This window comes from Corella eumyota, chromosome 2, assembly GCF_963082875.1.
Source record: "Corella eumyota chromosome 2, kaCorEumy4.1, whole genome shotgun sequence".
NCBI lineage: Eukaryota > Metazoa > Chordata > Ascidiacea > Phlebobranchia > Corellidae > Corella > Corella eumyota.
In genome coordinates, this window is record NC_137491.1 from 13,158,011 (window position 1) to 13,181,274 (window position 23,264).

At 27.8% G+C, this 23,264-nt stretch overlaps 5 protein-coding genes across 5 annotated transcripts; 4 read left to right on the forward strand and 1 right to left on the reverse strand.

The window, feature by feature from the left end:
• Window positions 1-313: 313 nt before the first annotated feature.
• LOC145741463 (protein kinase C and casein kinase substrate in neurons protein 2-like) lies at window positions 314-8,538 on the forward strand. Its single transcript, XM_082559058.1, has 10 exons — window positions 314-436; window positions 1,563-1,706; window positions 2,196-2,324; window positions 2,800-2,982; window positions 3,204-3,296; window positions 3,407-3,582; window positions 3,883-4,003; window positions 4,626-4,768; window positions 6,379-6,572; window positions 6,821-8,538. The coding sequence occupies exons 1-10, from the start codon at window positions 374-376 to the stop codon at window positions 6,928-6,930; spliced, it is 1,356 nt and encodes a 451-aa protein (XP_082415184.1). The 5' UTR covers window positions 314-373; the 3' UTR covers window positions 6,931-8,538.
• A 408-nt stretch (window positions 8,539-8,946) lies between these two features.
• On the forward strand, window positions 8,947-11,254 carry LOC145743161 (protein Flattop-like). Its single transcript, XM_082561069.1, has 6 exons — window positions 8,947-9,073; window positions 9,764-9,932; window positions 10,058-10,212; window positions 10,358-10,443; window positions 10,524-10,627; window positions 10,780-11,254. Exons 1-6 carry the CDS (start codon window positions 9,047-9,049, stop codon window positions 10,818-10,820), a joined length of 582 nt encoding a protein of 193 aa, XP_082417195.1. The 5' UTR covers window positions 8,947-9,046; the 3' UTR covers window positions 10,821-11,254.
• A 1,160-nt stretch (window positions 11,255-12,414) lies between these two features.
• On the forward strand, window positions 12,415-17,203 carry LOC145743863 (nucleolysin TIAR-like). Its single transcript, XM_082561922.1, has 12 exons — window positions 12,415-12,551; window positions 12,799-12,895; window positions 13,003-13,095; window positions 13,327-13,378; window positions 13,477-13,564; window positions 13,950-14,025; window positions 14,265-14,364; window positions 14,602-14,779; window positions 15,021-15,174; window positions 15,404-15,507; window positions 15,572-15,802; window positions 16,101-17,203. Exons 1-12 carry the CDS (start codon window positions 12,493-12,495, stop codon window positions 16,252-16,254), a joined length of 1,386 nt encoding a protein of 461 aa, XP_082418048.1. The 5' UTR covers window positions 12,415-12,492; the 3' UTR covers window positions 16,255-17,203.
• A 1,580-nt stretch (window positions 17,204-18,783) lies between these two features.
• LOC145741480 (methylosome subunit pICln-like) lies at window positions 18,784-21,650 on the forward strand. Its single transcript, XM_082559076.1, has 6 exons — window positions 18,784-18,944; window positions 19,025-19,112; window positions 19,318-19,456; window positions 20,103-20,273; window positions 20,479-20,550; window positions 20,630-21,650. The coding sequence occupies exons 1-6, from the start codon at window positions 18,835-18,837 to the stop codon at window positions 20,713-20,715; spliced, it is 666 nt and encodes a 221-aa protein (XP_082415202.1). The 5' UTR covers window positions 18,784-18,834; the 3' UTR covers window positions 20,716-21,650.
• On the reverse strand, window positions 21,491-22,573 carry LOC145741481 (COP9 signalosome complex subunit 9-like). The gene is made up of 2 exons (XM_082559077.1): window positions 21,983-22,573; window positions 21,491-21,677 (listed from the first exon to the last, which is right to left on the reverse strand). The coding sequence occupies exons 1-2, from the start codon at window positions 22,128-22,130 to the stop codon at window positions 21,640-21,642; spliced, it is 186 nt and encodes a 61-aa protein (XP_082415203.1). The 5' UTR covers window positions 22,131-22,573; the 3' UTR covers window positions 21,491-21,639.
• Window positions 22,574-23,264: the final 691 nt, after the last annotated feature.

Genomic DNA, 23,264 nt, shown 5'->3' on the forward strand with positions numbered 1-23,264 from the left:
GACTAAAAGTCGTTAATTAAACTAAATTTAAACTATTAGCCTTAAAAAATTAATTTAGACTGGCAGTCAGACAGTTTAAAGAAAGTGATATCAAATTAAATTTTATTTTTTAATACATTTCAGACTTTATTAGATAGACTTCTTTTAAATTTAAAAAGTTGCTAAATTTGTTTGTGTAATTGACGCAATAGCCTACCATATTTGTATTTAATACTCAAAAACATTTCATAATGCTGTAATGTGAATGTTATATATTAACTTTTAAATAAATTAATGAACACTTTTAAGAAACTATTTTTAATTTAATATAAACAGGCTGAAAAAACGTTTAATTAAATTATAATTAAATTTTTATTTAATCAACCAAACTAAGATGTCTATGACTGTTACTCCAGATGATGTTCCCATAGACTCAACAAGTGGAAGTTTCTGGGAGGTATTAAACTAAACGATTTTAAACTAAACGGTTTAAAATATCTGATTTAATAAATTTTTACTTACAATTAATAATAGCACTTTACGAAATAAAAGATTTCATAATATTATCAATAAAAAAAACAAATTGTTGTTACACAAAATAGGGATCTCTATTACTTTCGCACGCCCGAATTTAACAAGGCGTTATAACCTAAGTATGGCAATTGTTCAACCAGACATTAAAAATTAGTTGAAATATGTTTTAATGAGTATAACTTAGTCTGCTTTACGAGTCAGATGTGTTAATGGGTAAACTGAATATGTGAGGGTTAGGGTAAGGGTTTAATTCATGCAACCTCTTTGTTTAATTACATGTGCCGTATTTCGGTTACACACCCTGTTTATGTAGAGCGTGCGAAACTAATAAAGATCCCAAAATAGTTGAGTGCTGTTTGTCATTTTTATTCAACATTTCGAAACATTTTAGATTTATGTTCTAATTTTTTTTTAAAAACAAATTGTTATTCTATGTTTTCTAATTTTTTGTCAAGTTTTAATAACTAATACATTTGTATTAATGGCTATAATTGTATTAAAAAAATTAAGCATAATTTTTTTTTTTAATTTGGCACTTTTGTTACAGTGGGTTAAAAACTAACTTTTGTTTAATTCTTAAATAACGTTTTAATGAGAATTTAATTTTAAATATGTTGTTGTAAAAAAGAAATTTTCTCAGGGGAAATAGTTTTAGGTTTGTTATTAGCATTTTTTTAAATCAATATTTTTTTTTTTTTCCGATTATATACCTAAGTTTAGAATTTTAATCACTATAAAACTATTGATTACTTAAAATGTTATTTATTTTAAAGTAGCCAAGGGTTTATGGCAAACTTGAGCTAATTTGTTTAATTTTTTTAAGTGTGTTTGCTAAATTTGATTTCTAAAAAGGTTTATATATATAGGCCTATTGATTTTTGCTTTCACAACCATTAGTAAACTTTAGATTTAATATAGAAATGAAATCTTTTACCCCCTTTTCTTACCAATCTCTTACCATTTGCTAATATGTTTGTAATATTGATTGTAATAATTGTGAGATTAATTAATTTAACACCACCATTAACTAAAAGTTCTGTTAATTTAAGGTAAGTCAATATAAAAGAACTGTGACACGTATTGATAATGGGATGAAATTATGTGACGATCTTATGGCATTCATGAAAGAAAGAGCGTCCATTGAAGAGCAATACAGCAAACTTTTAAAGACTTGGAGTAACAAATATAACAAAGTAAACTTAGTTAATATATTTTTAAAAATTTGCACCTTTGTCAAACCTTATTAAAACCATAAGATAATCATAATTAAAATTAAAATATCTTTACAGTTTAGTTATCTTTTTTATGTTTTGTTAAACTCAACATGCGATGCACAAGTGGGCATTTTGTTTTATTGGGTACAGCCCAACTAGTTAGTTTTGTTGGGGCGTGATTTCTAATTATTAACAATTTTGAATATAAAAGTTTTTAAAAAAATATTAAGATAATAAAAAGAAATATAATTTTAATGCATTGTACTTATTGTCAATTAAATACAATTGTTAGCATTGTACTTATTGTCAATAGAAATGTATTTGCTTATTTACTTTTTGCTTTTACATTTAGGTTTTTAATTTAGCATTTGTATTTTGTTTCGTGTTTAAAATTTTTTTTTGAAATATGTTGTTTTCATATCATAATTTTAACTGAAATGTTTTTTTCTAAAAAAATGTGTTTTTTAGGTAATTGATAAGAATTCATCATATCACACTCTTCAAACCAGTTGGAAAGGAATGCTACAAGAAGCTGACAGGACAGCTCAACTACATTTACAAATAAAAGATACTATCATGGCTGATTCCTATGAAAAGGTAGTACATCTATTTATATTGTTTTTTTGATATAAATTGTTTAGAAGTGATTTGAATATAAATACAAAATACTTAAAAATATTAGTGGTTGACTTTTTAGTAAGAAAACTGTTTAAGATGCTTAACATTAGAGCTGATAAGGATTTAAATTCAACATTTTAATGACAACTTCTTTCATAGTATTAAGTATTATTGGTGTGTTTACACAATATGCATTTTTTTGCAAGGCTTCGCTTCAAGAAATCTTTTAATAATTTATTATTTTAACACTAACTAAAACTGCTGTATTAAGTCTCTTGGGGACAAAAGTTAACCCTGATTTGATGAAAAGTTGGCCTGAGTACATATAAAATCTAGGCTATTGCAACAACACCAACATGCAATAATTATTTTTATGTCCTGATTTGCTTAGTTATTAACTAATTTCTATTTTTCAGAAGCAAATTCACCAATAAAATCTATTTTGATTATTTAGGTAAAAATGTGGAAAAAGGAAAACTTTCATAGTTTAACATTGGGTGGTTTAAAGGAGAGCAAAGTTTGCAATGATGAGTTTACTAGGGCACAAAAACATTGGGCAAAGTACATGAAAAAAGTTACAGACACGAAGAAGAACTATTTCAATATCTGTAAAGAAGAAAAATCTGCTCAAATACAAGTAATAAATTTTTGACTCATCTTTTTTAAATTTAGTAGTGATATTCGTCATTTCGTATTTGCATAAATGAAACATGACTAAAAACTAAATTAGGTTTGAAAATAATCATTTTTTCTGTATTTTTTTACTAAATAAACCTAAATTTGTTATATACAAAGTTTTATTTTATGGTATATATATATACGTAGACCTATATTTATTTAAAAAAAATCTTTATATAGGAAAACACTGCTAAAAGTGACAGCACACTACCACCCGACAAAGTAAAAAAATTAAGTGAACTTGTTGAAAAAAAGGGAGTTGAGAAGGCCAAGGTAAAACGATAAGTTAAGATATTGTAGTTAAAAAAATGAAATTTTTAGGGCATCTCATTAAATGTTTTTAGTTTTTATGTACTTTCATAAAGTAAATTATCTTAATTTAGTACCGAGAAAAATATGAACAAGCTATCAGAGACTTAACTGATGATACACCTAGATATATGGAAGATATGGAAAAAGTTTTCGAAAAATGTCAGGATTTTGAACTAAAAAGGCTGGAACATTTCAAGGAAATATTTTATTCATTGCACACTCACTTAGACTTATCCAGTGTATCAGAGTAAGTAAAAAAGACTTATTCATTATAAAAGGCAATGTTTATTAAAAAAATTTAACATATTGTCATAGTTGTATTGTATTTTATAACAATTTTTAAATTTAGTTTGTTGTTTTTTTATAGCTTAAAAAATGAAAAATTCTAAATTAATATAATGTCGATTTGTTTTTTGATATTTATCGAAGTTAATGATTCGACCTTACAAAATATAAAACAAACAAACATTATAAAAAAATTCATATTTTTTAATAAGAGTTTTAAAATTGAAGTTGTTGATTGACTAATTGTAATATTTTTTAAAAGATTTGCTTCTACATACCAAGATCTTAAGAGTAATATTAAACGGAGCAACCCACAAGATGATTTAAAGTATTGGAGATCTAACCATGGACCGGATATGCCAATGAACTGGCCTCAGTTTGAGGTAAAACATGATGTAGAACATATTTTGTTTTAGTTATTTATTTTAACATATGTAAAAAATCTAAAAACTATTTACATAGTAAGCACAATTGATTTAAGCTAAAGTAAGTTGCTGATAAACTGTTACATGAAATTGATTAAATAGATATGGTTGAACGTTAATAAGGTTGAACATGTGAAATTAGCATTGTTTAAATAATATAACATAATTACAATCATACTACTAAAATGTTACTTACAGCAGTACAAAATAAAGAATTTTGGTAAAAATATTTTTTTATTTCTGTTTATAAATCATAATTTTCGACATTGCCTTGGGCAACAGCCACCAAAACTCATATAATTATGATACTTAAATAACTAAATTTTAAGTATTAGTTTACAATTAACACTCTCTTTTAAAGTTAAGTTTTATTTTTTATTACTATAAAGATTTCATAAAATCTTACATTTTTGCATGTATCATGTCATAAACAAGATATTAAAAAAAATAATCTCATACTTTGGATTATATTTTTAACAAGATATTGTTACTTTAAAATTAGTTTAAATGCTAATGTGTTTGCAACAGTTTAAAACTTTAAGATATGTATTTCTTCAATATTTTTTTTATTACCACATAGGAGTACGACCCAGAGAAGATTCACATGCAAAAGTCCCTTAGTAGGAAACAAGGAAGCCGTGCTTCAAAACATGTAGCTGGTATGGATGGTATTACTGGTTCTCAATTTACTCCAACTTACAACAGTACTATTCATGAGACCAGGTATGTAACTCAGAGTTTCTTTTAAATATTTCTCATGGTTAGGTACTTTTATTTATTTTTTTTTATTTTGTAGTTAGTTTTTACAATAAGTTTATTGCTTAGTTGTTCTATTGAAATACTTATTACAAATAAAAACAACAATCAATAACCCAACATTTTTACATATTAATAGTTCTCTATTCTTGATTATGCAAGATAGAATAAAAGTTTAATAGGCTACCTTATTTTTTGTTAACTATTTGTGTATTGTAATGAGATAGTGGGAGTAGTTTAATGAACCGCCCATAAAATACAATCTTAGTAAATAAAAAAAAATATTGTTTAGAAAGGAAAGACGTCACTTTATTGTGATGCTTATTAAAAAAAAAATGCTGTTTAATAACCTTTTAAAAATGCCTGCAAGAATTTATTAAATAATGTTGACGATTGTGCATTACGTGACTGTTTTTAAAGATGATTAATTGCAGTGTCATATGTCATCACATCATTACCAATAAACCTGTTTCCTTTTTACTTAAAAAGTATTTGAAAAAAATCAAAATAAATTTTATATTTTTTCAATGTTTTAATTTGGTATGCTACTCTGAAAAAAACATTTAAATATTCAATTTTATACTTATTACAAAAAGCAAAGTTTTTGTTGTACTATTTTTTAAATGAATAACATTATTAAAATGTGATAAAAATTAAGGAAAAACTGATTTACACAGAAAATTTTAAAAGTTACGTCTTTCCTATTTATTAAAAATAAATAACTTCCTACTTTCCATTTAAATATGTATTAGAATGTGTAAAGAATGTGACAAGTAGTTAACTTACTTATCAAAGTAATGTTACCCAATATTAGTGACTTGGTACTTACTCTTTTATGGATACATGTATTAGAGCAAATATGGTATCATTTGGGACTCTGTTGAAGTACTACTACTAAAATAAAAAAAAAACTATTTGTAAGAAAATTAATTTTTCTGAGTAAATAAGTTTGGAAAGATAAAAACAAAGTTTAATAAAAAATATCACTAATTTTAACTATTTGCAAACTTAAATGAGATTACCTAATTTTTTGGTATTTATTTAAGGCCAATCAGATCTTACTTTACCCAACTATGCTTTAGTTAAAGTGGATTTAGTTAAATATTAATGTCCATGGAATGTTACTTTATGTTTATGGTATGGTACCACAACTTTAGCAAACAATGAAGTAACTAAATCTCTACACATCAATACTCTGTAGTGATTTAGTTTTTTGATTCAACCAATGATTTGTGGGCAATATATAAATTACATTGTGTTATGTGTATTTAATCTAGTTTTCATTCCATTGAATTTATCTGGTTAAACATAGTTTAAGACCTTTTTAAAACTAAGCAAAATAAAAAAAAGACGCAAATAATTAAATTAGCAAACTGGTGTTAAAATTATTTGATTTGATAAACAAGGGTGTCAACTTTAAAACAAAAAAATTAGACTTTAAAAAACACTTAATTAAAGGGGGTAATATTGTTATGTCTATTTTTCCTGAAAAAAATAGGTTAATCACGAATTAGTTATCAAATTTTCAAAATATATTTAAGGTAAATTTTTTTTTAATTATTGCTTTCATTTTACAGCGAAAATGGAAGACCGAACAACACCGCTGCTGACCGACCAGACTCTTGGAGCGATGATGGAAACAATCCCTTTCAGGACTCTGGATCGGAGGGAAATCCTTTTGGAAGCACTGACCAAAGTTCAGCAGGGGTCAAAGTTCAAGCAATTTATAATTATGAAGGTCAGGAAGATGATGAACTTACTTTTTCAGCAGGTATGTTTGTGGATTTACTAGAATAAAAACTATTTTTTAGTGCACTTCATAGTTGTTAATATAAAAAAAAATTTTAATAAAGTTTAGTTTATTCTATTTACATTATCATTAGTACCATAATAAATATTAAGACCTGGTTCAATTTTGTTACTAAATAGAAAAACCTAAAAAATATTTTAAAATTGGACAAAAAATGTAAAGCTATTTCTTTGTAGTTAATTTTACTAATTTTTTAACAATTTCCTAAGGTGACACCCTTTACAAACTTGAAGAAGAAGATGAACAAGGTTGGTGTAAAGGACGTTTACAAACGGGAAGAATAGGACTTTACCCCGCCAACTATGTTGAAACTGTGTAAAAATTTTGCATTTGCGGCTTGGGGCTGACATACATTCTAATCCCAATATACTGAAATATTATAAGTATACCACATCATAATATTCAAAAATATCATGGTTTAAAAAAAATTTATTACTAATTTTCTAAAAACTTTGTGAATATTTTTATTTTGAAATTGGAAACATTTCACCGAAAAAATATGTCTTCTTTTTTAAGATAATTTAATTCTTGGTTATATACGAAATACTACACAAGGCTCTTAATAAAATAGGCCTTCAAAAATAAAAAAAGATAATACAAAATATGGTCAATATATGACCTACTAACCCTGTAACTTAGCAGACGTATATTTTTTAAAAATGTTTTAGTATTTTAGTTTCATGAAAACTGATTTGCTAATCTTTGTTTGTGTGACACTGTTCTACATTTACTTTGACCATTCCTTATTTTGCAATATAAAGGTCTATTTGATAGTGTTAATTTACAAATAAGGAAACTACGATAATGTTAGAATATATTCAATTTATTTTTGACTGTCTAGTTTTTGCCCATTTGTTCATTAGCTGTTAACTATATAGGCAGTAATATTTGAGTTTAAATGTTCTACTTTATTTCCTGCCAATAGAACAAATGGATTTTGTTTTATGTTTTAATATAGTAGTCTGTATACATCTTCTGGGAGTCGTTTTTTGTTTTTTTATTTTGGTAGAGTGTTTTCTTTATACTGTACTTACTCATTCTAGTTAACTACATTTATATTATATTAGTGTTTTTTAATCATAGTTCACCTGGTAAGTTTTTATTAAAAATATTGGATTTTTCGTAATACTAAAAATATTTGTAATTTAATAGCTTTATTGTTTATATTTTTGCTTATACATTAAGTGTTGAAAGTAAAAAAATCTGTAATATTGTTGTGAAAATTACGTATTGCACATGGGATAAACAATGACATTATTTTGTTGCGAAAAAAAAAACACTTTTTAATGGTTTGTTACCAGTTACAATAAAGTTTCATTCATATAAATTAAGGTATTATTTATTACTTGCTGTGTAAGTTGCATTTATGTTAATTTTTATTGTAATATCATTTCATTTTTTTCTGGTTATCTTTTGCGTTTTATATGTAAATATTTATTCATTTTTTGTACCTAGATTCTTAAAATATCTATTTAATGAAAAGCTTTAATTAAATATAGTATCTGATATAGTATATGATTTAACTGAGTTAGCATTTCTGTTAAAATAATAAAATTTTTATCTGTTTAGCCATTTATGGGGGAAATATGTTTACATAAAAATATTTGTTGTGTATTTTGCAACATTTTTTCTATAATGCAAAAGTATTTTAATTGCTGTTTACTGATTTTATTCAATTTATAATTAAACATAGTAAATTTTACAGACAATTTTAAAAAAATGTATAAAATGTGCCAAATGAAACTTGCTAAGTAGCTGGCTGTTTATATTATTAATTATAAGGGACAACATTTATCAATTTTTTGTACATCTTTGCTTTATCTACTATATTATCTTACTCGTAATTCTTTATAAAAATGAGTTTATCCTTCGTGTTTTAAAATTCAACAAATATCTTTGCGTTTTACTAATGTAAATACAACTTTAATTTAGATGACTAGTTTATTCTTATTTAGGTTTTCGCGCATTAATGAAAGTAAATAAAAAGGTGTACAATAAATATTACATTTATGCGACGGGAGAAATGACAAAATCAATTTAATGATTTAAAACATGCCACAAATAATAATGTTTACATAAATATTTTAAGTATGTAAAAGTTTGTACTTTTATAGTTGTTTTATAAAAGTACTTTTAGGCGGTGCCTAAAAACACTGAAATGAGATCATGAACAAATAAAAATTTAGATAGAACTCATGCACCAATTTTTTTTATATTATTTGAAAAATTTCATTTGATAAAAAAATTTATTGTATTTAAAAAAATATTTAACTTTCGGGGATAAATTTAATATTCCGCAACTGTCGTCATGGTTACGTAGTAACGTAGTTAGAATGTTTGGTATTTTTTCGAGTTCTCAAATGATTTCTACTTTCCTAGAATAGTTTGTATATTTTGTAACTGCAACATTTAAATACTGGTTACAAGTATAGATAATGTCGTCTCATTTTAGCGCTAACCAGGTAAATAACTAATTGGATAACCGATCTGCCAAATAAAAAAATTACCTGTATTTGAATTGGCAGATTTGGTGCATATTAAATAACGAAAAATGTTAAACATACTCGAACTTTAGCAGTTAAAATACCGCTATAGTTTTTTGTACTTATTTTATATTTGGAAAGGTTGACTTCCTGGTCATGGTCATAAGATAGAGTAACAATTACAACTATTATTTGCCAGTTTGTTACCAACTTACCATAACTTTGGTAACCAGACAATTGGGTCTGCGGACACCACGGCCCAAACACCTTTGCCCAAAGATATTTTTAAAATAGTAGCGCTTTTATTTTTTAACTATTGCAAAACAATTTATTTTTGCATATCCATGAAATAAACAGTTTTGACTTCAGCAGTAATGGCTTAAAAACTAGGTTTTTGGCTTAGCAGAAGTTTATACTGCCTTACTGCCAGAAGTTTATACTGCCTTACTGCCAGAAGTTTATACTGCCTTACTGCCTTAAGGACTACAGCATAAAAACAGTTGGAATAATCCCCAGGACCTTATGTATTTAAGCTAAATGTTTTAAAGACTACACCACCCTGTTGATATCAATGTTAAAATTATATGGGGATTACTTTGATTTAAAGTATATAAATGCTCTTAACCAACCCAAATTGTTAATGTGTTATGGGTATCACTTTTATTTTAGTATGAAGGTGCCTTTAACTCGAAGAAATTAAAAAACTGGACAGTTCCTCGAAAACACAAAGAAAGACCAAGCACATTGGATGGGTACACACAAATTATTGCAAATAATCGGGGTCATTTAAAATCAAATGTGCCAAGATCAACAGAATCTCCTTGGGGAACTTTTATGGGTGTGTGTTTTTAATTTATAAAAAGTTGCAGTTTTGACAAACTTGATTTGTTTATTTAAAGTTTTCTTATTAGATAGTGTTTTTTATTTAAAAGCTTATGCAAATGTTTTATTTTGTATTAATAGGAACATGGGTAATGCCACTTAAAATTCCTCCACCAAGGCCATCTTATACAGCCCGTTCAAATAATGCAACAGAAATGTTAAGAAATTTTAAGGAGACTTCATCACTTAATGATGCTGTTAATGGGTACAAACCATTTCCTTTGTGTAAAAAGCAGGTACATTATGTTTTTTTACCAATGCTAAGTTAAAAACTAATTGGGTATTACTAACTACACATTTCCCTTTTTTGCATTAAAATTATATAGAAATATAGTGACAAGATTAAATGCTAGTAATAATATTTTAAATTCTACATTCTAGACTAAATCACCATGCAAAAGTCCTTTAAAATCACCAGTAAATACTGATCCAATCCCATCTGCTCGCCCAAAAACTCCTTCCCCAAGGTAATGGTCGCCAATAGCCACAAAAAAAGATGAAATAATTAAAAAACTCACATACATAACTGTTAACTAACATTGTTTAGAAACTCTGTGACTTCAAAACTAGATTGCTTCTCTCCTACTTCTACTGTTGACTCTTCCGAAAAAGATGTCAATTCACCTTCACCAAAAAGCCCACTTCCAAAAAGTATTTAAAAAAAAAGTTTTTCTAGTACAATCTTTTCTAAATTGGATAACATTTTTAAATAATTTTAACTTAAAAAATATACATATTTTTTGACTTAAATGTTATATTTGTTAAAAGGGTTACATAGAAAAACTAATAAATTATAATTCAAGGTCCACTACCCGAGGTAGAAAAAGAGGAAGAATTATTGTAAAGAGGCTTTTATATTTTTATTGCTATCTTTTATTGCACTATTTGATGTGTTAGGTTGTTAACATTATGAATAAAATAAAGTATTAAATGTAAAATAATATTTTATAATTTTAAAATCGTTTTTACGATAACGATAGCTTATTAAAAAGGTCTTTTTTAAAATCTTGTAAATACCGTATGAGTAATAGTAACGCTAACTAAAGTACATGTTTTAACAACTAATTGCTTTTAAGTGAAATTGATTTTAGTGCATTATGTTATTGTCTAATTATGTAAATTAAATAGCAAATTTAAATATATAGCCAACTTGTTTTTTTTTTAATTCTTGAAGTAATAAATATGAATGTTATAGTTAACAAAGGCGAAGTGTATTATTTAAAAGTTGTGTGCCTTGCAATACCATTTAATTATTCTGGTTGGTTATAAAAACTCCTACCGGCAGTGGGCAGTAAAGAACTGTTTATTTTTTCATCGATCATTTAGTTGTTAAGCTGTCTTTTCATTGTTTTTATTATTCATAACTAAATTTAAAATCAAGTAGCAAATGTTTTAAAAATCATGATAAGATTTACTCATGTAAGCAAATGTAAATCTGTAATCCGTAACTTAAAAATATTTTATTTTTTAATACACAAATTAAAATAAAAACTAAAATAATATTAAAAATGCAAAAAATAAAGCTTACAAATACCATATTTTACCAAACATTTTTTTGAGGATAAATCTAATCATTTTTTCGCTTCTTACGATCACAATCAGGTCAAAAATTACCCACAATGCAATTTCCCGCTAGATTAATAAGCACGCTCTCCTTCGGTGAGTGTGCGTTTAATCGGTTTTTAATTTTCACAATAGTCGGTTTTAGAAGTATTTGTACACAGTTTAGCTTGTTTTTAGTTTATAAGTTAAAATATGTTTTTGATCTATGTTAAAGTTAAATATTACTAGTCACTAGTTCAAAGTTGCGTGTTTTAATTTGTTTAATCAGTTAATTGGACTGTCAGAACATTGTTAATGATCTGATAATGTCATTATGTTAACTATTAGACTATTGGGTTGTTTTTTTATTGTTTATTAAGTTTTACTATTATGTATTTTATTTTTAGTTTCTGCTAAATGTTATAATTTTTATGATTTGTATGTCTGTATATATATTCATAATACAAGCAGGTTTGTCTGTTTGTTCTTCAGGTTTTTTGCGAACCCTGCATAATAAACTGGTTGTCCCATTTGTCTGTTTGTCAGCCTGGTTTTTAAAATAACAATTTTTGATTAGAAAATCAGTAGTTTTAATTGCATAAAAAATAGTCCAATTGGGTTATGTTGAAATCATTTAAGTGACAAAAACTGAAGGTAAAAGCTTTTGCATATTGTGTTATTCAAGTTTTTCACAAATTATGGCATAACACAAACAGACAAATATATACATATATATTTATACTTTTTTGGCAAAAATTGCACAACTTTGAACTAAATTGCATTAAAGTTTTGTTATGTAAATTTACTTTACTTTTACTGAAAATAGTAAATATAATATATTTTTACACAACGGTAATGTAAAAAACATCAAAGTTTTTTTCAAGAGTCCAATTGTATTGTTTTTGTTTGCATATGTATATTTATGTTTATATTTAGGTTTTTTCTACTTTTATCTTTGTATTTTCTTAATTAAAATGAATATTAATTACACAACCTCTACTGAGGGAAATGATGATGCATTTCGAAAAACATTGTAAGTTTTTAAATTTTATTTATAGGAATTTTATTTTTTTATTTATCTAATTGGTTAATGGCAAATTGGTAATGTTAACCATGAATTTTCTTAGTGTTTTTGTGTATATATATATATATAATTTTAAGCTAAAAGATCAAATGGCATACCACATTTTTGTAAAATTATTTATAATGATGTACTGGGCTGCCTCCTTAAAAAGTTTATTTTCATTAGTAAAATAATTTGAAAATTTTTGTTTTTACAGATATGTTGGAAACTTGGATCCGAACGTGTCGGAGGCGTTTATTTTAGATCTTTTTAGCGTTATTGGACCTTGTAAAGGCTGTAAAATGATTCAAAGTGTAGGTTTAAAAGCTAGTTCTAAAAAAATAATTAGTTAAAACTCTTGGCTATATAAACCTACGATTTAAACATACATATTTTTAAGCCCCCTTTTACATATTTTTAGCCAAGTGGAACCTTTTGTTTTGTGGAATACATGGAACATAGTACTGCCCTTGCTGCTCATAGTGCAATGAATAAAAGAAAAGTGTACGGAAAGGTATGTTTTTTCATTATGGTTGTGCATTTTTTTTTGGAAGATATTTAGGTTGAAATTATATTATAAACCCTCTCTTTTATACAATTATAGCCTTTAGAGGTTTTTTTATTTCTTTAAAGAAAAAAAAGCTATATATATAAAAAAGCTATATATATAATTTTCTATTTTGTGGTTTATTATTAATTTAAAAATAAAATCAAATACTTACACATAATAATTATTTTTAAACAGGAAATTGTTGTAAACTGGGCAACTTGTATTGCTGCAAAAAAAGATACTAGTAGTAAGTATTTTAATTTCCTATATTCTTACTTATTTTTTAAAAAGAAAAACAATAATAATAACAATTTAAAATATGAATTTCAATCTTGTTTTCTTCAGACCATCATCACATTTTTGTCGGAGATCTTGCTCCAGAAACTGATTCAGAGGATTTAAAAAATTATTTTTTAAAAATTGGAGAAGTTTCGTGAGTTGTTTTAAACATCAATAAAATAGTTTTATAAAGACAATGTTTTAAATTTTTGGCTTAATATATATAAGTTGAAAAATAAAGTAAAATTCTATAGAATTAAGCCAAACTAAGTGTTTTATATTTTAAGTGTCATTTTAATATTAAATAGTATATATATAGTTTTAAACAATAATTTTTTTTATAAATTTATATAAACCAACTTGATATAATGTTAAGAAAAAGTTGTATATTTAAGTATTCATACCCTGCATGATAAAATACTCGTATACAGAAAAGAAAACACCATAATTAAAACAAACTCAATTTTGTAATGTATATAGGCCTATATAAAGTTTCTACAATTTTTGTTATATGTTGTTTTTAATTTTTCATCATGTAGTGATGCAAGAGTTATGAAGGACATCACCACCAACAAGTCGAAAGGTTACGGATTTGTTTCTTTTGTCAAATATCAGGTACTTTAGTAGCTTACTGATCATCAAAGCAATAACCATTATGACTACAAAATGTGTTTTTATAAAAAGCACATTTTTCCACTTACATTTTTCCACTATCTTAAAAAAAAAACAATAAATTAATTATTTTATGTTATAGGTTACTTAACATGTTAGGTATATATATATATATATAAAAAATAATAATTCATTAATATATATATACAAATTTATTTTGAATAATCTTTATTCGCCATCAGGACGCACTTGATATTGTTGAAAAGAAGAGAATCATTCCTGATGTCTTGCATGGAAGACAAGTTAGATGTAATTGGGCAACAAGAAAAGGGACCCAAACAAGTACTTTTTATATTGCTTTAACTTTTTTTATTTATATAGAATATAGACAAAATTATAGAAATTACAGAAGATTTTTTTTGTATATAAAACAATTTAAAATTTTTAAAGGCAGAAAATTTTTAAACTTTGATAATCAATCGTCCAGATTTACAAAACGAATATCCCATTATGCAATAAAAATGGCAAATCCTATTACATTTTAGGCTTTAGTTTGTATTAACCAAATACATTTTTTAGCTGTCCAAAAGTTGGATTACAATACAGTGGTAAGCCAATCAAGTCCCACCAACACCACAGTTTATCTTGGGGGTTGTATGTCTGGCCTTACTGACCAACTAATGAGAGAAACGTTCTCTGGATTCGGAAACATTCAGGAGATCAGAGTGTTTCCAGACAAGGGATTTGCTTTCATCAGGTATTTTTTACTTAAAAATGCAGTTTTTGCAATGTTCGACATAGTTATTCATAAACACTAGAAAAAGTGCATTTTACTTTACCTCTCAAAAAGATGTATATATATATAACAAAATTTTAGTTTAAAAATAGCAAGCCAAACACCAACTGTTTTGACACACCAAGTGTTGTAATTTTTAAAACTAACCGACTTTAATTTATTGTTTTAACATTTTACAATATTATGTTCACCAACCTACTAGACTAGACAGTCACAATGATGCAGCAATGGCAATCACCTCAAAACATGGTTCAAGTTTGGAAGGTTACACAATCAAGTGCTCTTGGGGTAAAGAGGGGGCCGTTAACCTGGCTGGGGGTACTGTCGGTGGTGTGGGGTCAGGTTTTACCAATGGGGTAAGTATTATAAATATTGCCCCCAAGATATTTAATTTTATTAATCATATTTATTTTTTTTCTGTGATTTTCGGAAAACGTAAAAAACTTGACCAACTGCACAAAGTTTAAAAAATATTTCTTAAAAAAATAATGCTATTAAACTTAAATATTTAACATGGCTTAAATAAAACATTTTTCATATAAAAACGAGAGTAAAACTAAATAATACTTGCTTTTTTATATTTAGATGTCAACAGGTATGGATATGAACAACTGGTCACCTGGAACTGATGTTTGGTCACAACAAGGTCAACAACAACAACAGTTTAACAATCAGTGGACCGCATGGAGGTAAATTTATAGTTGTAATTATAGTTTTTTTATAGTTACTGAAAACAAACAATTTGTTTTTTAGAAATCCAAATCAACAGCAGCAACAACAACAACAGAATAGCTGGAATGCTTGGGGAGCTCCTAATCAAATGAACAACACCAATGGATGGATGAACAACTGGGGTACCTGGGGCTCCAACAACTCCACATGGGGTTGGTCGGGCCAAGGTCAAGCTCAAGCAGGTGGAGATGGAGGCTGGGGCACAAATAACATGAGACCAAATGGAGACCAGGCCCAAATGTGGAATACCTGGTAAACTATTACTAAGCTGTTTACCATAAACCCCCTTTTTTAACTAGAGCCCTTTTTTATTTGGTATTTTTATGTTGTTAGTTAGTACATCTTGTTTAAACAAATTGAACAGATTAATAATTCAAATCATTCCAAAAATATTTAATTGTACATTTCATTAATTTCATTATTATCCATTCGATCAATTCTAGTTATGCGGTCCATTTGATTTATTTGATCCTGTATATTTTATATGAACCTGCTTTTAAATTTTACTGTAGAAAATATAAAATGTTTTTAATATTATTTTTGTATTTAGGAACTCTCAACAGGCAGGAATGGGAGGAACACAACAAACTAACGCTGATACTTCTAACAAAATAGCTTGCTCGTTAGGTTCTGGGGATCCCCAACAACAACAACAACAACAGCAGCAGCAGCAACGTCCACCTAGTAACGGATTTACTCTTTAATTTTTTTGTTATTTTAAGTTGATTTTAGCAAGTACTTGTCTCTACAAAATGAAGTGGGTGCTTATTTAAAGATTTTGAACTTGGGTGAAGTAATAATATTTAATATGTCACAAATTTTCTTGTTAATATGTTTGTTATTTTTTATGTACATAAAAATTAAATCATGTTCTGGTTTTCACTAAACTGCCATTTTCTCTTGATTCATCAAACAGTTTGTTGATTTATTTTTTTTTTGCGTTTAAGCATTTTTTGAAGTTACATTTTATCTATTTTTTATGTGCTGCTTAATTTTCCAATTACTTGGTTTTTATTATAACTATTTCTTATTTTTCAGTTTTCAAGTTCAATTAAGTATTCTTGTTTTTTATACACTTAGGTCAACTTATTAACTGCAGTTTGAAATAATAATGACTTGATTAATAACATTTAAAACCTTTGCTGACATGTTTTAGTCTGTAGTCTACTATTCTTATTATTGATATTTAAAAAGAAAATTAATGGCATCATAACATGTTTTTGTTTATTCTTGTTCTACTTTTTGTTTTACTTCAACGGCCAATTTTAATTCTATTTATTCTATTTTTAAATTTTTACACTGTAACTGGTTTATTCTCTATTTTGTTACCAGGTCATGCAATATTATTTTGTTTCATTTCTTAGTTTTTGATTCATTTTTTTTTGTTAAATTAACAAGCACTGCTTTTTCTATTTATAATTTTGCTGGACCCTAAAAAGGTGAACAAGAAAAATTTGAACATATAAAACTGCTTTAAGCTTGCGCATGTGCCTTTAAAACTTACTTAATTTGATGAGTTAAATAAAAACATGCTTGCAGATGACAGTTTTTGTACATACGAATATTTTTGTTTTAATTTGTATTTCCTGGGCTTTTGTTGTTTTTTTTTTTTTGAGTTTATTTTGTGTGGTAGTTTTTAAAAACGATTACCGAAAGTGAATTATGTTGTTACAGCTTTAAATAAAAGATTTTGGTGAAATAATTTTTGTAAGTTGCTTCTTTAGGGTTTTTAATATTATATGCCTCAACAAAACAAGGTTATTGCTGTTTAATACTTATTTACATTATATGATGTCTATATGTTTTAAAATTTCGCGGCAGTTTGGGAAAGTACCTTACAAGATATTCTTTTAAACTTTTAGGCAACGTGGTTAAATTGTCTGATTACGGATACGAAAATAGTCATTTGTTGGTTATACTTCTTATTGGTTAATGTTAGTTCATAATTAGATGTTTAAGCGTTATCTTGATAATGTGTATAATCTTATACTTCAATTTAAAAACAACAGACCAATCTTAATTGTTTTACCATATTTTTGTTTTATATTATTTTAATTGTTTTCTCACACAATAAATTTATTTTAACTGGCAGCGTGGTGTAGTGATCAGACTGTCAGAACACTTGATTTTACTACATGAACCCCTGGGTTTCAATCCCATGGCTAGACTGCTCTTTTAATGTTGCATTTTTGAGTTAGGGACTATAAATAGTATGAATTCCTGGTGAGTAAACACTAAATCAGCAGCTTAATTAGAAATCTATAATGTTCCAAATTTTCAAAGGCAACTTGAGACGGGCAGTCGGGGTTACTAATGGCAGCATGGTGTAGTGGTAACAACACTTGCTACACCACACATGAGGTCGTGGGTTCAATTCCGTCTAGTCTTATGCTGTAGTGCCCTTAAGGCGCTATAAACGGTATGACCTCCTGCTGAGCCAGCACTAAATCAGCAATTTATAAAATATTCCAAACTGCTAAAGGAAACTCAAGACTGGGTCGGAGTAACTGTTGTTATTCTATGTTTTGGTCACGCAATTGAATTTCCTAAATCAAGGGTAAAGATATAATACAAAAAAAAAAGTTACTCTATATTTAGTTCATGAAAGGCCAGTCTGGAAAGTAGGCCAGTTTCGAATAAATGTAAAAAAACAATCTTATTTTCCCACTCTTTTGGTGATTGTTCTTTAAGCATCGATGTATTAAGTCAATATTATGTAAATATTTTTTTAGATTTATTGCTGTACTGTGCAAGATCACAGTAAGTTTTTAACCGGCAGCTTGGTGTAGTGGTAAGAACACTTGCTACACCACACATGAGGTCGTGGGTTCAATCCCCACTGATCTCATGCTGTAGCGCCCTTGAGTAAGGCGCTATAAACGGTACGAACTCCTGCTGAACCAGCACTTAATCAGCAGCATAATTATCGGGCAATTATAATCTATAATATTCCAAACTGCCACAGGCAACTCAAGACTGGGTCGGAGTAACTGATGTTACTCTATGTTTAAGTCGCGCATTCGACTTTCCCACATCGAGGATAAAAAAAAAATTATATGATTAAAAGGTTGCTTGATTTAAAAGATTAAGGTTGCTTGATCTTTAAATTAAACTTAAATAAATTACAGAAAGAATGAATAAAATTAAGCAAGAATAAATTAGAAAAAACTTTTACATTGTTACCCTATTTTCTTTTAAAATTTTTTGGTTTTTCTTAGTTGTTACTAATTGTTTCTAGGACATTAAAAAAGGAATTTTTATAAACTGTTAAATAAATCTTAAATATGTATTCCGTAAATCCACCAACTACAGGAGTTCATCATAAGGAAGAAAACTGTAAAGTCAATATTAACCAGGAGCATATGGGGGAGGGTAATCTCTATGTTTCAGAAAGGTAAAATGAACTAAAGGATTGTATCAAATTGTTACAAATATAAACATATTAAAAATTAATTTGGCTTTCATCTTATTTAGTTATCTTTATTGGATAAATAATGAAAATAATGGAATTCGTTTGGAGTATTCGGACATGGCTGTTCATGCAATTTCAATTGATACATCAGTAAGCAATTGAAATTTAGAAAAAGTGGATTTTATTAAATAATATACTTTTAAAAAGGTTTTCACTTTTTTAATGATGATATAAAAATTGTTTCGCCTGTAATAAAACAACAAATATTTTTATGTTTTTATAGCCTATTTGTGATTCTTTAACTAAAACAGCACTTGCTATACAGTTGACTAAATACTTTTTGTTTATTTTGAAGAATTTTTCAGAAGAATGTGTGTATGTAATGTACAACAAAAATGTTTTAAATAAATCAAATTCAAGTGACAGTGAAAACGAAATTTCTGATGAACCAAGCATTTCTGAAGTTCGATTTATCCCAAGAAACAAAGAACAAAGTAAAATATTTTTAGGACGTTTAATATGTAATAAGATATCTATATTTAAAAAAAATACATTTAGGTATGTCTAATTTATAGGCCTATAAAATAAAAAAACTGTTTCTTGCGTTTTTTTTTTTTTTGTATATATCTTTATCCTCGATGTGGGAAAGTCGATTGCGCGACTTAAACATAGAGTAACATCAGTTACTCCGACCCAGTCTCGAGTTGCCTGTGGCAGTTTGGAATATTATAGAGACTATAATTGCCCGGTAATTATGCTACTGAATAAGTGCTGGCTCAGCAGGAGTTCATACCGTTTATAGCGCCTTACTCAAGGGTGCTACATCATGAGATCAGTGGGGATTGAACCCACGACCCCATATGTGGTGTAGCAAGAGTTCTTATCACTACACCACGCTGCCTGCGTTGTCTTAAAACGATAAAAGTTCATTGACCCAAATAATTATAAGTATATTAGAAGGTTGACAGCTGCCTGACCTTAAAATCAATTCCATATAAAATTTCATAAAAAAGTATTAAAGCTATCAAAGTCTTTATACCAATTTCATCAATAATAACACTTGTCAATAGCCCGCCCTACAGGCAGCATTTTAAATGTTGTAATATGGTTAAATCTCCCAAATTTATTACCAACAAACAGTTAAAAAGATATTCGATGCGATGAGCGATTGTCAATGCCTTCACCCTGATGATGAGGATAGTGATTATATAGATGAGGAATACGCAGAAGGAGTAGAATATTACCCGGACGGGGCAGCAGGAGAGGGATTTTACACAGGAGAAGAGGGTCTTAGTCACATGACTCCACAGGGCATTGCTTTAGCTTTAATTTTTATTTTAACCGAGTAATGAAAACATTGTTTAAACCTTAAACTTGTCGTATGTTGTAAAACATTAATACTGCTACACAATAAAGTTATATCCTAGTATATTAACTACTAAATAAAAAAACTAACACTAGTTTCCTTTAACTAAGTTTTGATGTATAAATTGTTTGTTTCTATATGTTATTTAAGGTTTAGCAACTATGCAACGACTGGAAGCAATGTTAGGGGCACAAACTGATGTTGACTTTGCAAGAGGAGATGGTAAGAAATATTAGTTTTATCACAACTTTTTATAAAAAAACACTGACCTAATACAGCCTACTTAATATTTATTTAATAGGGTTATCAGAGGCAGTTAATACTTTACAAATTAACAACCACCAAACCAATGAAACAACTGAAAATGGACAGTTTGATGATGTTTGACATTTATTTACTTCAGTTGCGCAAAACAAACCTGGATTTTAAATAAAACAACTTGTTTGTAGGCCGACAAATTCATTGTTACAACGAAAGTAGAAGCAAGGAAAAAACTAAAACCCATTTTGGTTCATATATCCAAACTACTTTGAAATTACAAACTTTACTAAACGACTAAATTATTGGTTATTTGGTTTACAAAATTTCAAGTTTTCATTGCATTAAAACTTTTATTAAACAAAACAAAAGGCTAATTATGTTGTAATACTGCTGCATTATTTGCCAAAGTATGAGCCATAACTATTCCAATATCGGTTTTACTGTCAATTTTTTTGAACTTTATAGTAAGATTTGTTTTTCTTAACTCTTTTAAAATTAATTTCCATAAATCAATATTTTTAATGCGTTGGCCGGTCTGACTTATCCAGCCATTTCGAGCCCAATTATAGATCCAAGACTCACAAGAACTAATGACATAAACTGAATCGGAATAAAGACAAATCGAGTCTAACTTTACAAGCGAAGAAATTAAAATCGCTGCATAAGCTGCTAAAATTTCTGACCGGTTATTAGAGGGATTTGTATCATTGATCGTCATTTTTAAATTTAAAGGATGATTTGGTGTGCAAAAATATATACCAGCTCCGGCCTTTCTTAAATTTTTATCTAAATTGTTATTTTGAAGGCAACAGCCATCAATGTAAATTTTAACTTGGCCTGAAACATTCTTTTCAAAAAGCAGGTTTTTATGGTTAACTTGTTGTGTAAGTTCATTGAAATGACTTGACTTTAAAGGCAATGTAGCATTAATATGTGCAGTGTTTACGTTGTCTAAGATAGTTTTTTGACCATATTTGCGGGCTAATAAATAAATGTTTGTTTTGTAGTTTTCTACAAACTTGCGTAAAAACATCACTTTTAACTTTGCTTTTATTCGAGATCTTCGTCATCAAAAAGATCATCAAAATCTTTAAAAAAATAATGAAGTTAATATATACACTGATATAGCACTATAATTTTTTTTACCAAAAATAGACTCTATTAGTAAGAAAATATTCAATGTTTAAAATATAGATATATGTGCATGAAATTTTTTTGAGGAACTGTTTATTTCACTTCATAAGCTCCTGGGACGCTCCCCACTAATTTTTAGATAATAGTTTAAAATCTCAAATTTTAAAAGTTGATTCAAGACTTTCGAGTTACATCCGTATTTGTAGATTTTCACATAGAATAAAATAAATACACAAAAAGGTATAAAAACAAAACATACTATTATAAAAATCGCCATGTACAGCTTTCTCATTGGCAGCAATATCCATCATTTGCACAGAAGAAGATGCAGAACTTCCAATCATTGCTTCATCCCCATCATAAGGTCCCTCCGGGAACATTTCGTCCGCCACAACCACTGGCTTCATTTTTATCAGTTCAAACCCTTACGGTGCTAACTTAAAATTAATTTTGTTAAATAAAAACTAAGGTAACTTTTGCTCTAAATTCTGATGCTTAATGTTTGTGTAGTATGTAAAAAAATTAAAAAATCAAAGACCGCCAAAATCAATTTTAGACTGGATGGGGTAACTGATGTCTGGATGTGTTAACAAAAAATCGCTGAACGCTGAAAGGGACGAAATTTTTATACCCTTCCATAATTTATTGATTTAGCATTATCCCTTGACCCTTGACCTTTAAAGTCGATCCCGCATCATTCCTTAGCCCATTACGAAATACCGCATTCATCCTGCGGTCAAGCAGTGAAATACAAAACAGCCGTTCCGTCCCGCATTTCGCAAATTTTTGTTAACGTTTACATACGGTCCCACACTATCCCGCATTTTAGTATTCCCCATATTAAACTGGAAGTATTACTACCATTCTCCACTCACAGCCAATCACTCTATCAAGAAAAAAACAGAAAATAAAGAGATAAAAAATAAAGGAACCAAAACAGTTGACGGAATTTCCGCGTTTTTTATTTTGAAGATTTCGCATTTCCGTTCGTTCGTTTTTTTTTCATTTTTCGGTCACTTTATTTCCCATTTCCTCAAATTTCACACCCCCCACCTCACACCTGAGGAAATAAAAATATGGAAAATCATTAAGGCTATTTATTGTTTTCCGATTTAACGTTTTTTTGTTTTGCCTATTTTAAATTTTATTTTGAAAAATTTGATTGTTTTGAAAATAAATGGTCATAATTTAAACAGGGTAAGCTTGGAAATTTTATAGTAGGCCTCGTATCAGTTTTATGTTGCAAATGGAGACTGGTTTGTTGTACACGCCAGAGTTGCCAAAGGTGATTTTAAACTTTTAGATGGCTTTAAAAAAACTAAAATCAACATATTTCTATGTTTTATTTTATTAAAATCATTTCTATAAATCTTAGATTAATAAAAAAAAATGTTATCTGTTATTTAAAAGCCTTTTTCCAGACGGTATTGTAATTGACGTTAGTCTTGCTAACCCGTTCAATAGAAGTCGAGTGTTAAGTTGCTTTTTGTACGAAAAAAATTAATTTTTGACACTCAATTTTATAATTTTTTTGCGCTTTG